Source organism: Scyliorhinus torazame, chromosome 2 (genome assembly GCF_047496885.1).
Source record: "Scyliorhinus torazame isolate Kashiwa2021f chromosome 2, sScyTor2.1, whole genome shotgun sequence".
Classification (NCBI taxonomy): Eukaryota; Metazoa; Chordata; class Chondrichthyes; order Carcharhiniformes; family Scyliorhinidae; genus Scyliorhinus; species Scyliorhinus torazame.
Genome location: NC_092708.1, coordinates 379811347 through 379826235, shown reverse-complemented (window position 1 = coordinate 379826235; position 14889 = coordinate 379811347). Strand labels below are relative to the sequence as shown.

General features: G+C 48.2%; 1 protein-coding gene across 2 annotated transcripts in view; it reads left to right on the top strand.

Moving 5' to 3' along the window:
• Positions 1-6918, top strand: part of vsx2 (visual system homeobox 2) — a 65107-nt gene extending 58189 nt beyond the window's left edge. The window contains exons 4-5 of one of the 2 annotated variants that reach the window (XM_072493504.1): positions 1100-1280; positions 4637-6918. In XM_072493504.1, the coding sequence (XP_072349605.1) occupies positions 1100-1280; positions 4637-4950 (495 nt within the window). In that variant the 3' untranslated portion in view covers positions 4951-6918. Of the gene's footprint in view, positions 1-1099; positions 1281-4573 lie in introns of both variants that reach the window. The other variant, XM_072493494.1, reaches the window with a different exon arrangement.
• The last annotated feature ends 7971 nt before the right edge of the window (positions 6919-14889 follow it).

The window sequence follows — 14889 nt, the reverse complement described above, 5'->3', positions numbered from 1 at the left end:
CGCAGAGGTCCCAGGTTCGATCCAGGCCCTGGGTCACTGTCCGTGTGGAGTTTGCACATTCTCCCCGTGTCCGCGTGAGTCTCACTTCAACAACCCGAAAAGGCGTGTAGGGTAGGTGAATTAGCCACGCTAAATTGCCCCTTAGCTGGAAAAAAATAATTGGGTATTCTAATTCTTTTTAACAAGTGAAGGACTAGTGGTTGACACAGGGCAGAGGCAGCAATGGTGTCGGTTAACATCAATTTTGTTCCAATGTTGTTCCAATGCTATTTGCCTCTTTCAATTGTGCTCTAGGCATCTAGAACATACAAAGGGGCTCTAGTTATATTAGAACCCCCCCCCCCCCCCCCCCGTCCTCACATTTTAATCTTTTGGGGGCCATAATGGGTCATGCATACAGTTTTTGTCTGGACCTCCAACACTCAACTGGCTGGTCCTGTGCTGTAATGTGAGGTCTTGAGTCCGTTGCAGTAGGCCTCAGGCTTCTTGGGCCTGATATTGGTCCCCATGTGACCCAAGAGTAATACATTGAGAAAACCAGAGCACAAGTATAGAAATAACTCCCCACACGCTGATCGCTCTCACTTTGCTTCACAAATAGTTGCACATACAACAAAACTGTTCCATCACTCTACTTTAATATTCTAATCCATGTTTTCAAATCCCTCCACAGCCTCACCCCTTGGGTCTCTCTAGCATCCTTCAATCCCCCCCCCCCCCCCTCCCCAAGCCCGCCTAGATATCTGCACTCCTCCAATTCCAACCTTTGCACATAAACCCAATTTTAATTGGTCCACCAGTGATGGCTGTTCAGGTGCCTGGGCCCTCGCTCTGGAATTTCCCCCCAAAACTTTTCCGCTTCGATCTCTACTCCTCTCGTCTCCTTCCCGTTGCTCCTTAAAAGCTAATTCTTTGAGTCATCTTTTAGATAATACCTCTTTCTAGGCACCTCTGGGAATTGACTGAAAAGCACCTGGGGAGCGGGTCTAACTACGTACAAGTGCGAGATAATTGCAAATTCTTGTTGCTATGTTCACCTCTGAGCATTAGGCAGGAGGTTCCTTGCCGTTGTTATAACTCTCTCCTGCACCCCCAACAGGTGTGGTTCCAGAATCGTAGAGCAAAATGGAGGAAGCGTGAGAAGTGCTGGGGCCGCAGTAGCGTCATGGCTGAATACGGGCTGTACGGAGCCATGGTGCGGCACTCCATACCATTGCCGGAATCCATCCTGAAGTCAGCAAAGGATGGGATCATGGAATCCTGCGCTCCCTGGCTTCTCGGTAATTGTTTATTTTTCCACTGCTGGAGACACGTTGCGATGGAGGGTTTTTGAAAAGAAAACAATAATAAAATGGGGGGCTGGGTTGGCTAATGGATGTAGCTACAGCAAGCAATACAGGACCGCCCAGAAGGAGACTATTTAGCCTATTGTGTCATTGCCAGCTCTTTGAAAGAACAATCTAATTAGCCCCACACCCCTCCTCTTTCACCATGGTCTTTTTCAGATGTATAACCAATTCCATCTTACAGGTTAAAATTAAATCTGCCTCCGCCTCCATTTTCAGCAGTGAGTTGCAGATCACACAAGCTCGCTGCATCATAAACATTCTCCTCCTCTTCCCCAACCACGCCCCCGCCCCCACCAGTCCTTTTGCCAAATATCCTAAATCCGTGCCCTATGGTTACTGAGCCTCCAACCAATGGAAATGATTTCTCCTGATTTACTTCAGCCTGCCAGTGACCCTCCTTGTGCCTCTGGTGAGAAGGGGACTGCCACCCACAAGGGCCCCTTGACCTCATTGAGCGTTTCACCCCCCGCACCCCCCCCCCCCCCCCCTCAAGGTCTGACCCCTGCGGGTGCAATGCCTTCCCCTGGCCTCACCATCAAGACGCCTAGCCCTCTTATCCCACCCCACTCCTGGGTCTTAGTTCTCTTCTTGGCCATGAGATCCCTACACTTAACCTGGTCCTGAACTCCAGGACTTTGAATGTAGGGACTGCTTGTAGTACCAGCCCTGGCCACTGCTGCCACTGGTGCTGTTAGATCTGCCAGCCAATTAGATTGGCCGGTAACTCTCTGAGGCAGGACTTTCTCTCAATGAGGGCTGGAAGTCCCCAACCTCCGTGTAGCTAACACTCCTCGGACTGTTAAATGGCCGTGGGCCGCCGTAATCAGCAGCATTGTGTTCCCCGCTGGCTGTGTGGGTGGTGGCGGGTGTGGGGGGGGGGGGGGGGGGGAACCATGCCAACCAAATAACCAGCCCTAAGTCTCCCTCCAATAGTTTATTATTGGACAGTCATTGCAGTGGTAGGAATGTTGTTTTGGGCTGTGCTTATGCACATGTCTGGGACAGAGTGGAGAGAGTTTCACTCAATGCGCTGACAATGGGTGAAAAAAATCGTTTGAACACACTAAAACCATTGAAACATATGAGGGGTTTTGCCAGGGTGGATGTGGCGAGGATGTTTCCTCTTGTGGGAGAATCCAGAACAGGGGGGTTGCGGTTTAAAAATAAGGGGCCGCCCAATTTAAGACAGAAATTAGGAGAAATGAATTCCCTCACGGAGGACCGCGAGTTTCTGGAACTCTCTTCCTCAAAAGGTGGCGGCGGAAGCAGAGTCTGAATATTTTCAAGGCTGCGGCCAATAGATTCATGATCACGAAGGAGATGAAAGGTTATTGGGGGTAGGCAGGAATGTGGAGCTGAGGCCACAATCTAATCAGCCGTGATCTTACTGAATGGCGGGGCAGACTCGAGGGGCCGAGTGGCCCACTCCTGCTCCTAGTTCCTAGGTTCGTACGTATGGCAAACCTCAACTCGATGGACCTATTTCCCTCCAATTTGAAACGTTAAGAAACAGCCTTCACATTCAGCAGTTTGCTCTGTGCTTTCTTTGCTTGTTGATGCGTACATTTAAACAATTGCACATTAAATTGACTATTTCCTCGGGTGGATGTAGATGTTACAAGGGGGCATAACTATAAGGTTCGGGGTGGGAGATATAGGAGGGATGTCCGAGGTCGGTTCTTTACTCAGAGAGTGGTTAGGGTGTGGATTGGACTGCCTGCTGTGATAGTGGAGTCGGACACTTTAGGAACTTTCAAGCGGTTATTGGATAGGCACATGGAGCACACCAGAATGACAGGGAGTGGGATAGCTTGACCTTGGTTTCGGACAAAGCTCGGCACAACATCGAGGGCTGAAGGGTCTGTTCTGTGATGTACTGTTCTATGTTCTATGTTCTAAAGGGTGAGATTTTCCAGCCCATCCACTGGCAGGATCTTCCAGCCCCATGGGTTGACCGGCAGCGTGAGGGGGCTGGAAAATTCTGGCCAAACAATATGACAAATGCATGTTCTCCATTTTGGATTTCCTTTGCTTGCTCTGCAGTCCCATTAACCATCCCCTCCCTACCTCTCCTGTAGAAACCCACCAGACTTCATCAAAGTCACACCCATGAGGCGGTCAGAGGTGTTAATCACAAGGGTTTCCCAATCTTCAATGGATTGAGAGCAGCCATTAAAACCATTCGCAATCGAGAGCATGAGACACATCAACTGGATTTTAACAGCTGCATTATTTTGAATGTTTTTTTTCTCCAGAGGCAACGATATCACTGCGGACGGAGATCTCCCGCGGCAAACAATTCCGCCACAGTTTTTGTAACCACTGAGAATGCATGAACATTTTTTCAGAACTAAGAAAAAAAATTTAAGCCCGTTAGTTATACATCTAAACTGGATCAAACCAATTTCTGCCCCACGGTGTTTTTCCCCACTCCGTCACTGTTGAGGCGTAACAGCATTTTATCTCAGAGAGAGTACTGTTGTTTTGACAAAAATAAAAACGTGCAGAACGTATCTTTATCGGGCAAACATGGAGCCTTTCTCCTCTTTACATTCAGTGGTATCAAAATAAACAGCACCTCCCACAGTTCAGTTTGGGGGAGAGTTTATCAGACAGTTGCTTGACAGTACTGAACTGCAACGTTGCTGCAAAGTGACACATGTTACCGAAGCATTTTGTCTTACAATCCACCGGGACAAACTCAAGAATGCCAAATTTCAAACTGTGGTCATTTGAAATCTGCTATTCTTGTGTTTGCCCTGATTACAGCAAGATGAGAGGTTTCAGTGGCCCGTGTCACTTTGTAGCAATGTTAGGGTTTATTGGTTTCAAGCGAAATCCGGAATGTCCCGATCTACAAATAGTAGGTTGCACTGCCTGGATAAACCCTATTTAGAGATAGAAAGTCATCTGTCTCCTCACTGAACATTTATGCAGGCTAAGCAAGTCCTGGGTTGGAACATGAGTCTCAACAGTGACACCTGGGATGGATAATTTTTGAAAACGTACGGCATTTGAAGTCTATTCTCGGGTTTATGTTTCCCAAGTTTGGGTGTGACCCTGGGGATCATGCTCCCTTTTTACAAATGAGCTTATTCTCCAGTGAAACCTTTGTGTCTAATGACCTGACCTGACCTTGTAGTGTCTGTGTTAAATGAAGCCTTTAGCTCCCAGGTTCCTACTACAGTTTAATCTTGGCATCTTTCTTTGCTTACCGTTTTCAGTTCAAGATGGCTTACCAATGACCAGACGATTTTCTAAAACCGAGTACCAACAATTCTTTCTAGGAATGCACAAAAAGTCCCTCGAGGCTTCTGAGGTGGTGAGGAAAGTGGAAGCTGAGCACGGCAGTCAGCCCAGCCAGGAGGACAATGAGCGAGAGGTCAAGAGCAAGGATTCCAAGGCGGCCATTTCTAAAGAGGAACTGCGGGAGAGCAGCATAGCCGCCCTCCGGGCGAAAGCGCAGGAGCACAGCGCCAAAGTGTTAGGAACGGTGTCCAGTGACGGGCAAGGCAAGATGGCGGAGGAGGAACGGCCGGAAGAGATGAAGAGCGAGCAGTCAAAAGCAATGCAAGACGAGATGTCGACTGAAAAGTTCTGAACTTCAGACACAAACTTTTAGCTCTTTGTATCTCTGCAGTCAGTCTTTTATGATGCAGTGTTACCCCAAGACTGTTTAACGGAGACAAAGGTTACACAACATTGGCTCTGGCTTAACTTCCAGGGCTCCCTCCTTCCATTTTATTTTTGCGGAGTTTGCTCTTGACAGATGTGTGTTTTTTTTTTAACAATTTGTTGTTGGTATAATGACTTGTCATGTAAGTATAATCTATAATCATTCATTCAGAGTTACACCAAAGTGCAACACTGGTGGATTATGGTAGGTTTATTTTTCTTCCCTCGTTTTATTTCTCTAATGTGTTGAAAGAATGTACTTGGATGTTCCAGCATTAGTCTTAGTTGGAAATAATAACAAATCCCACATCCTCAATAACTGTTGATTCATTGTTTGTAGAACAGGCTTACAAGGGGCACCTTCTGATGAAAATATAACACACACGAGGCTATTCACCGAGGCCCAATTCAGAACCTTTTCTTTCCAACTCGCCCTCTATGTACAATTAGAAATTTGTCCATTTTAAAAAATGTTTCAGCTGAGTTCATGTTACGGTATTTAATTCCATAAATGACCGGTCTAAGCGTGAAGCAATGACCTTGCTGTGAGTTTGATTCAGATGGCAGAATCTATTCATCCTTTGCTGGCTCAGCTTCACTTGTCTAATGGCAGCCATCCTGGCTGCACTGGAATTAGTGACTGGGCTGACGGCGTTTGGCATTGCAGGCTCTGGTTTCGAGATGTGCTGCATTTTTATTGAAGTAAGGTTGTTTCTTATAGAAAGAGAGGAACCCCGAAAAGCTGAGTTTTTTTTTAAAGAGTCCTGCTAAGTGGTATTTTCACAATGCGTTGATGTCTTTTGTTTGATCCCAGTTTGCTCTCACCACCTTTGTTTTCCTAAAGGATGATGACTCTTCCAAAGGGGATGTTCCACGGTTCCTGATATCCCACTGGCATCTCAATTTTCCCAGTCTCAGCGTGGATATTGTGTATTTGGTGATGGTACCTAGCTACGGAGCCAGAGACTTTTGGGGTCAGTGGGGGGCAGTTTAACCCAAACCGATGAGGGGGGAAATTTGATTGGATCTGGCCTGCCGCCAATTTTAAAGGGATGCAATATGGCCGTTCGCGCTCGGTTAGGATATGATGATCCCTCAATGTGTCGCCAAAGTGTCTTCGTACATGGGCGGCACGGTGGCATAGTGGTTAGCACTGCTGCCTCACGCCGCTGAAGATCCGGGTTCGATCCCGGCCCCAGGTCACTGTTCGTGTGGAGTTTGCGCATTCTCCTGTGTTTGCGCGGGTCTCACCCCCACAACACAGGCTAGGCGAATTGGCCATGGAAAATTGCCCCTTAATTGGAACAAAATATTGGGTACTCTAAATTTAAAAAAATGTACCTTCACATCACGTCCCATTAGATTTTACTTCAAAATAGTAACGATTCCTGTTTAGTAACATAACTGGGTTGAGATTAGCGAGGTGTGTAAATATAGTTAAATAAAGCACTACCGCCACATTAGCGCGCAGTAATAATCATTCTGAAGTACAATGGGTGTCCATGGTGTTTGTGGACTGTAGGAAATAGCTTTGTAGGTCCAGCTATAGGTATTTCCCTCGCACATTTATCCCATTGTTCACACAGGAGACCTTTGGCTCCTACATGTAGCCACTGCACAAACCTCTTCCATTTGTTACCACTAATATGTGCCAGGATTGGGTGACCCACCCACCTAGGGGCTAATTGAAGCCTTTAAGTGGCCAATTAATAGCTTCTTCTTGTCACTGCTGGGACTTTTCCCGTGCAGGGGGGAGGTTAGAGCCAGGTGTCTTGGCCACCAGGTAAAACCTGGCAACATAGTTTCTGGGACATGGAGATGCCTTCTGTTCAGGCAGTCTGTGCCCATCCCCAAGGAATCCGTCCCCTATGTGTTCCCCCCCCCCCCCCCCCCCCCCGCGCCTTGTTGATCTTGGCCCTGCTCTCCCTCCTATTCACCATGTCCCGTTCGCCTGACCCCGACGAGACCAAGTCTTTGTTCCATCGGCCCATGGGTGTTGGGGAACGCTGCAGTCCCAGCAGTGGCCACCGTTACCAATGGCGCTGCTGGAACAAGAGGGACGCCAGCCATTTGATTGCTCAGCCACTCTCGGAAGCAGGGCCTCCTCTCTGATGGAGGCGGAAGGTCCGTCTCAAGCCTGTTAACGGGGCTGATGGCCAGTAAATGGCTGAGGGGTGAGCCAGCCAAATGCGGGCTGGCTCGCTCCTTGCTTTATGACATGGGGGTCAGCAGGGGCCTCTGATTCCCATGCAAAGTTCCGCCCAAATCTCCTCCTTACACGTCAACCATAAATGCCTCCCAATTAAAGTTGCCTCCAATCCTAACCTAAGTCTGCACTCCCAACTTTAGCAGAGCAATAATATGAGCCAATGGTTATAATGTGAGCAAGTGACCAAACTCTGCTCCTGACCATTGTGCCTTCCCTTGGTGCTGGAATGTGACGTCTGCATCTTTACCCTGGTCTGGTGCTTCTCCCAGGAGCTGACGTATTGGCAGGAGTCTGGGAGATTGTTGGTGCAGTCATCTACACACCACCACCATTAATAATAATCTTTATTAGTGTCACAAGTAGGTTTACATTAACGCCGCGATGACGTTTCATGTGAAAATCCCCGAGTTGCCACACAACGTTAAAATGACCATTAATGTGTGTTGAAGTGGACAATTGATAGGCGAATGGGCTGCACTCAAAGAAATGGGCACATTCCTGCCGGGCTGCTTAAGTAAGAGTGTGGAAATCGCCAAGAACTGAATATTAGCAAGAGGATTGCAATCTGAGGGTTTATTTCCTGTTGAACAGGTCAATATCGCCAGTCAATTTCCATACACTTTTCAGTTTGCGAGTTAAGGAAACGAGAGCAATCGTCACCTGAGATCAAAATAACATTTCACATCTCTAAATCAGAATTGCTTTGGTGAAGGGAACCACATGCATGGAGCATAAGTGTGGTACATTTTACCAGACCGCTGTCCTTTCACCCATAGCCCCCCCCCCCCGAGAACAGATGGGTGATGCAAATATCTCTTTCCCTCTTGGAAGAATGTAGGTTGGTCAATGATGGGCACCTCTTGGTTGAGCTTCGGACCAGATCCATGCCGGACAGAGGAAGTTATAAAACGAAGCTCCTGTTTATGGACCACAGCCCTTCCCCTGTAAGACCAGATTTGGAACTCATGGCAAGCAAATAAAGGAGTTACATTTACATTGGGGACCTGATCATTGTCAGACTGATCATGCTCGTGTCCCCAGGTCTAAATCGATTCCAGGCAGATTTTCTCTTGCCTGGATTCCGTAGTATAACTGGGGGGGAAATGGGTGCATCTCCGCAAACCTGTAATCCGATGGTGCTGAGCACTGGGGTTCGGACCATAGCTGAAGACATCTGCTCATCCGGGAACGTCGATGGACAAGAGTACAATGGCTGGTGGCTCGCTCAGGTATCCAAAGTCCTCCCTCAGCTCATTGCAGTTCCCAAACCAAGTCGATCCTTCCTCTTCCTCAACCATTATTTTCAGAATGCGTTCCATGATGGTGTGATATTAACTGAATGGAGCTGAAAAGTATTGGAATGTAAAACCTTTGTAAATATTGTACATACCGTGACCCAAGTTCTGCAGGGTCATTCTGAATATTGAAATATATTGAACTGTAGTTACTAAAATTATGTGTTTCTTGTTTAAATTTCTGTAAAAAAAAAACCTCCAGAAGATCACATTCACACGAGAAAAATAAATGGTGCAATGCGAATTCACTGAAATGATTAAAACTTGGATGTCGTGTTCTCCAGATTTTTGCAAGTGGCTTACATTCCAACAAGCAACGAACGATCTCTAGCCTAGGACGGTCTCATTTTGTTCATTATCAGTGCAGCAGAACCAGTTATACATGATTGCCCCTGTTAGGCTGCTCACTTCACATTACTAGACGCTCGAACACCAAGGGAGGCAGACTCCAATCTCCCGGTCCCCTTGTAAAACCCCAAACCACTTCTGGCCTTAGGAAGTCTTCCGTTGTGTGTGCCTGTGCGTTTTTTTAACATGTCACCAAAAACATGAAAAGGCTAGTGGTTAGCACTGCTGCCTCACGGCACTGAGGACCCGGGTTCGATCCCGGACCCGGGTTCGATCCCGGGCCCGGGTCATTGTCCGTGTGGAGTTTGCACATTCTCCCCGTGTTTGCTTGCGTGGGTCTCACCCCCACAACCCAAAGATGTGCAGGCTCGGTGGATTGGCCATGCTAAGTTGCCCCTTAATTGGAAAAAAACATTGGGTACTCTAAATTTAAAAAAACATAAGAAAGCATCACACAACGAAAGGCCATTTGGCCCATCAAGTCCATTCTTTCCACCTACACACCTCTCTGTTACTGGAATAAAAACAAAGAATGCTGAAAATACTCAGCAGGTTGTGGCAGCGTCTGTGGAAAGACAAATAGAGTTAAGGGGACGGGATTTACCGGTTGTTAACGCCGGAGGTATATTCCAGTCCCGCCGATGGCGCATGGGTTTCCCAAGGACCAGGGGTACAGTCAACGGAAACCCCGCTGACAAAGGCGGGACCAGAAAATTCTGCTGGTGGGCCGCCTCCGTCACCAAAAAACACGCGGCGGGTGCTCGGTAAATCCCTCCCAAAGTTACAGGTCCTTGACTCATCAGAAGTGGGAAAGGTTAGTGATGCAATAAATTTGTAATCATTATTGTCACAAGTAGGCTTACACTGACACTGCAATGAAGTTACTGTGGAAAGCCCCGAATCGCCACATGTGGGAGGAAAGCGGAGCACCCGGAGGAAACCCACGCAGACACGGGGAGGATGTGCAGACTCCGCACAGACAGCGACCCAAGCCGGGAATCGAACCTGGGACCCTGGCGCTGTGAAGCCATAGTGCTAACCACTGTGCTACCATGCCGCCCATTTTGAGCAAAGGGTAGGTGGGACGAGGACAAAAAAGGTCTGTGGGAGGCTGAATGTCAGGAGAAATTGAGTGACAAAAGAGTTAGTCTTGAGGAACAGCATCTCACCTTTCAATTAGCCAATTTACCTAACGAGGGTATACTGCACTGACAGAGGCGTCAACATTTTGGACGAGAGATTGTCGCCATTCTGAAGAAAAATAGGGGAGTTCTCCCTGGTGCCCTGAACAACATTGGTCCTTCAACCATAATCACAAAAGTGGATAGTTTGTTAAACCTTGCAGTGTATAAATTAGCTGCCAGATTTCCTACAGTGGATGCAACATATACTTTGGCATGTCCATATGGTTCTGAGAGGTATTTTATAAATTAAATAATTTTCTTTCACTCAGCGGGTTCAGACCGAGTCAGAAGGCGGGTCCCGATTCTTGGATTTCCACTCCCAACCTGCACGTAGCATTCCCGCCCTTGCCAGCTTGATCCATTTTAACTGCTTTGGTGGATACAATTGCCAGATGGCCTCACTATTAATGGCTGAGCTCCAAGACTGACTAATGCACTCAGCTCTCAGCACACAATGTTTATACTGCTGTAGACAGGAGTGCAAGCCTTGCTTGTTGACGTCATTATCTTTCTAATCTTTCTTTGAAAAGCTTTTTTTCAATGCATGTGTGTCAATTTAAACAAGATTAAGGGGCATGAAGTGGATAATAGAAATAATAATAATCTTTATTAGTACCACAAGTAGGCTTACATCAACATTGCAATGAAATTACTGTGAAAAGCCCCTAGTCGCCCCACTCCAGCATCTGTTTGTGTACACAGAAGAAGAATTCAGAATGTTCAATACACCTAACAAGCACATCTTTCGGGACTTGTGAGATGAAATCTGAACACCCGGAGTTAACTCACGCAGACAGTGACTCAAGACGGGAATCGAACCTGGGACCCTGGTGCTGTGAAGCAACAGTGCTAACCACTGTGCAACTGTGCCGCCCCTAAGGGATGGGGTTGGTTGGGCTTTGTGATGGGGGACTAAAGACAATTGATTCCCAATATTTAGCTGGTGGAACTTTCAGTTCAAGGACTTTGGAGAGTAAAGGAAAGGTTGCAAGGATGGGTGGGGTGGGGGGGGGGGGGCGGGGGGGTGGTCAAGGTTTTTTTTTTGGAGGAATGGGTGATGGCAGCAGATTTGGAAGAGAGTCAGGCAGTGTCTGATGGGAGAGCAGCATTAACAATGTCAGCTAACATGGGAGCCAGGAAGATAAGCTGGGTGTTCAGCAATTTCCTATGATGTGGAGATGCCGGCGTTGGACTGGGGTGAGCACAGTAAGAAGTCTTACAACACCAGGTTAAAGTCCAACAGGTTTGTTTCGATGTCACTAGCTTTCGGAGCGCTGCTCCTACCTTCATTCACCTGAGGAAGGAGCAGTGCTCCGAAAGCTAGTGACATCGAAACAAACCTGTTGGACTTTAACCTGGTGTTGTAAGACTTCTTACTCAGCAATTTCCTAGGAATAGCATTGAGGGAACAGTAGGTGGATCCGATCACTACAATAATGCAACAGTGATAGATAATGTTTCAAAAGCAGTTCATTGGCTGTCAAGTGCCTTGGGGCATTGTGAATTCATAAAAGATGCTCCCGGAATGGAGGAACTCCTATCTTGTTCCCTTTGATCACCTACCTGTTGTCTTACGTAACATGATAAAAAGATAATTCCATGTAACTTGACTAAAACCTATTAATGCCGGGGTCTGAGACTGAACAGAAGAGCCAAAATTAAATTTACATTTAAAATCTGATGATGTTGAATTTCACCATTTATGCATCTGGGAAGCTTTCTTTGAAATTTCAATGAATCACACATAATTAACCCATTCCTTGCACACGCCTGCCTCAGTTAATTAGGGCTTTGGCTACTTTACATTCTGGGAGGGGTGTGGAGGATGCTATTTTCTCTTTTCTCCAGGGGCCTCTCTCTTTCTCTGCACCGTATGCCGTTAGATGAATGGTTCCTGCTCTTCGGATAATTTCCCCTCTCTTCCAAATCTGCTGTTTTCACCCCACTCCTCAAGAAAACACCCCTCTGTTTGTGCAAATTGCTGTCTCATATTCCCACATCCCATTCCTCTTCCAAGCCCTTGAATGCACTCTGGTGCCTTCAAAATCCACGCATCATGGGCCATAAGCTGGCGCAGAGGCCTGCTCTTGAAATGAAAATCGCTTATTGTCACGAGTAGGCTTCAATGAAGTTACTGTGAAAAGCCCCTAGTCGCCACATTCCGGCGCCTGTTCGGGGAGGCTGGTACGGGAATCGAACCCACACTGCTGGCCTGCCTTGGTCTGCTTTAAAAGCCAGCGATTTAGCCCAGTGTGCTAAACCAGCCCTCTTGGGCCTCCATGAGTCAGACACTATGACCCTGTAGCCATCTGGGATGGCCACTTACAAAGGAAACATGGATACTTGCAAAGACTCAAGGGAAATATGGCCAATACAGGATTCAGGCAAACTCAGAACCTAAATGTATATTTGCTAACAGAGAACCAGACAGTATTGAAACCCCTAGCTGATTTGCATTCTAATGGCCCATTTCCCCAGGACAAAGGACTGGTACTCAGGTATCAGATACAATTCCAGACACATTGGCGCCACTCTCTTCACCCAGGAAGCCCAAACAGCCAAGGTCAATGACCATTCAGGACACGCCCAGCCATCAAGGCACCTGCCCCTTTATTGGCTCAAATCGAAGGCAGTAATCGAAGCCTGATGAATTATTGGGTCCAAAGCTAAGGACCGACCAAAAGAGCGCGAAACCCCTAAAGGATAAAGAGACACACTGCCATGTGTTCGATCTCTTTTGGCCCTGGCACACCGGCTCTCTTCGGCCCGGCCTATACCTGAAGCCAACTGCAGCACCACGACCAGAAGTAAGTTCAAGGTCAACGATCGCTACCAGACGGATGAGCCCAGCAGAACCAAAGTTACTTCTCCAGACCCAGCCACTCCAGATCCGAACAACAGTCTTGTTCCTCTGCCAAAGCCGGGTGCCTGAAGTTAAGTACAGGTTGTTGTAGTGTTAGGTATAATTTAGCTTGTAGTGTTTTTATGTTGCATGTGTGAGTTAATCTTGTGTGTAAATAAACTATTATTGAACTTGAACTAACTGATTGGTTGTTGGGTCTTTGATCAATATCTGGTTGAACCTTGTGGTGGTAGCATCTGATACCTGGCGACTCTGAAAAGCAATATCATATTTATTAATTGGCAACATTATTAAATTGAACATTTTGCATTGCTCCACCATACCTTGGGCAGCCTATCCCTAAGCTCTGGATTTCACTCACCAAATCCTTTTGCCTCCCTATTACACTCTCCTCCATTAAGATGCTTAACTCTTTGACCAAGACTTCCGGGTTGCGGCGATGCGGAGCTAAGCCGCGCGTTTCGGCAGCTCCCGCAAAAACGGACTTTCGGGCTCTCCAGAGGAGCCCCAACGGAGCTTTTTTCAGATTAATCCCGTGTGGGAAGGAGCAGTGAGGTCCCCCCCCTACAATATTTGGCAGGGAGCAGCGGTGGAGCAACGAGCAAAACGAGGGGAAGAAGGCAAGGTGGCGGAGGGCGGAGAGTGAGCAGCGTGGGGGCCAGACCAGCAGGAGTTCCTCATGAGATGTGTGGAGGTGCTGAAAAAGGAGGTGCTGGCGCCGATGCTGTTGGTGATCAAGGGGCTGAAGGAGACCCAGACGACCCAGGCGGTGGAGCTTCGTGAGGTGAACGATAAGGTGAACACCAACGAGGACGATATCCTGGGCCTGGCGGTAAAAATGGAGGTGCACAAGGCGGTGCACAGGAGGAGGGCCGAGAGAATTGAGGTCCTTGAGAACAGGTCGAGGAGGAAGAACCTCCGGATTCTGGGTCTTCCTGAAGGAGTGGAGGGATCTGATGCTGGGGCGTACGTGAGCATGATGCTCCATTCGCTGATGGGTGCGGAGGCCTCTCCGACCCCCCTGGAGCTGGAAGGGGCTCACCGGGTTCTGGCGAGGAGACCAAAGGCTGATGAGCCGCCAAGGGCAATAGTGGCAAGGTTCCATCGCTTCGTGGACAAAGAATGTGTGCTGAGATGGGCCAAGAAGGTGCGGAGCAGCAGATGGGAGAACGCGGTGATCCAAGTATACCAGGATTGGAGCGCGGAGGTGGCAAAGAGGAGAGCTGGATTCAATCGGGCCAAGGCGGTGCTGCATAGAAAAAGAGTCAGGTTCGGCATGCTGCAGCCTGCGCGACTGTGGGTCACTTATCTGGACCAACACCATTATTTTGAAACGCCAGAAGAGGCTTGGACCTTTATACAGACGGAAAAACTGGACTCGAACTGAGGGGATGTGGTTGTATATGGGGTTGTAAAAATGGGTAAAGAATATTTTGTGGGTGGGATGATGGATGGGGATGTGGGTAGAGTTCTGGTTAAAATTCCTAAAATTTCCTTTTTTCTTTTCTGTAGACAAAATGATGATGATGGGGAATGTGGGCGTCGGTCCTGGAGGGAGGTGAGACTCGGGGATGAGGGAACTGGGATGATGGCCGCAACAGGAGCTGTGCCACAGGGGGCGGGGCTGGTTCAGGAAAGCGCGGGCTTTTTTCCCGTGCCAAAAGGGGGGGGGGGGGGGGGGGGAGATGGAGGAAGGTAAGGAGGAGGAGAGACTCCCACACGGGGGAGATCAACGGGAAGGCGGGGGAAGCCGGGGTCAGCTGACTCACGGAAGTAATATGGGGGGAGCAAAAGTGCTAGATGTGGATCTAGCCGGGGGGGGGGGGGAGTTCTGGGGTTGCTGTTGCACTGTCCGAGGAGGAACTGAAAATAGAAGAGGTGGTCGGGGCAGGGGTTCCCCGCCTGGGGGACTGGAGGGTGCGGGAGGCGCGAGCACGGGACTGGCCTAAGATAGGAGAAGGCTAGT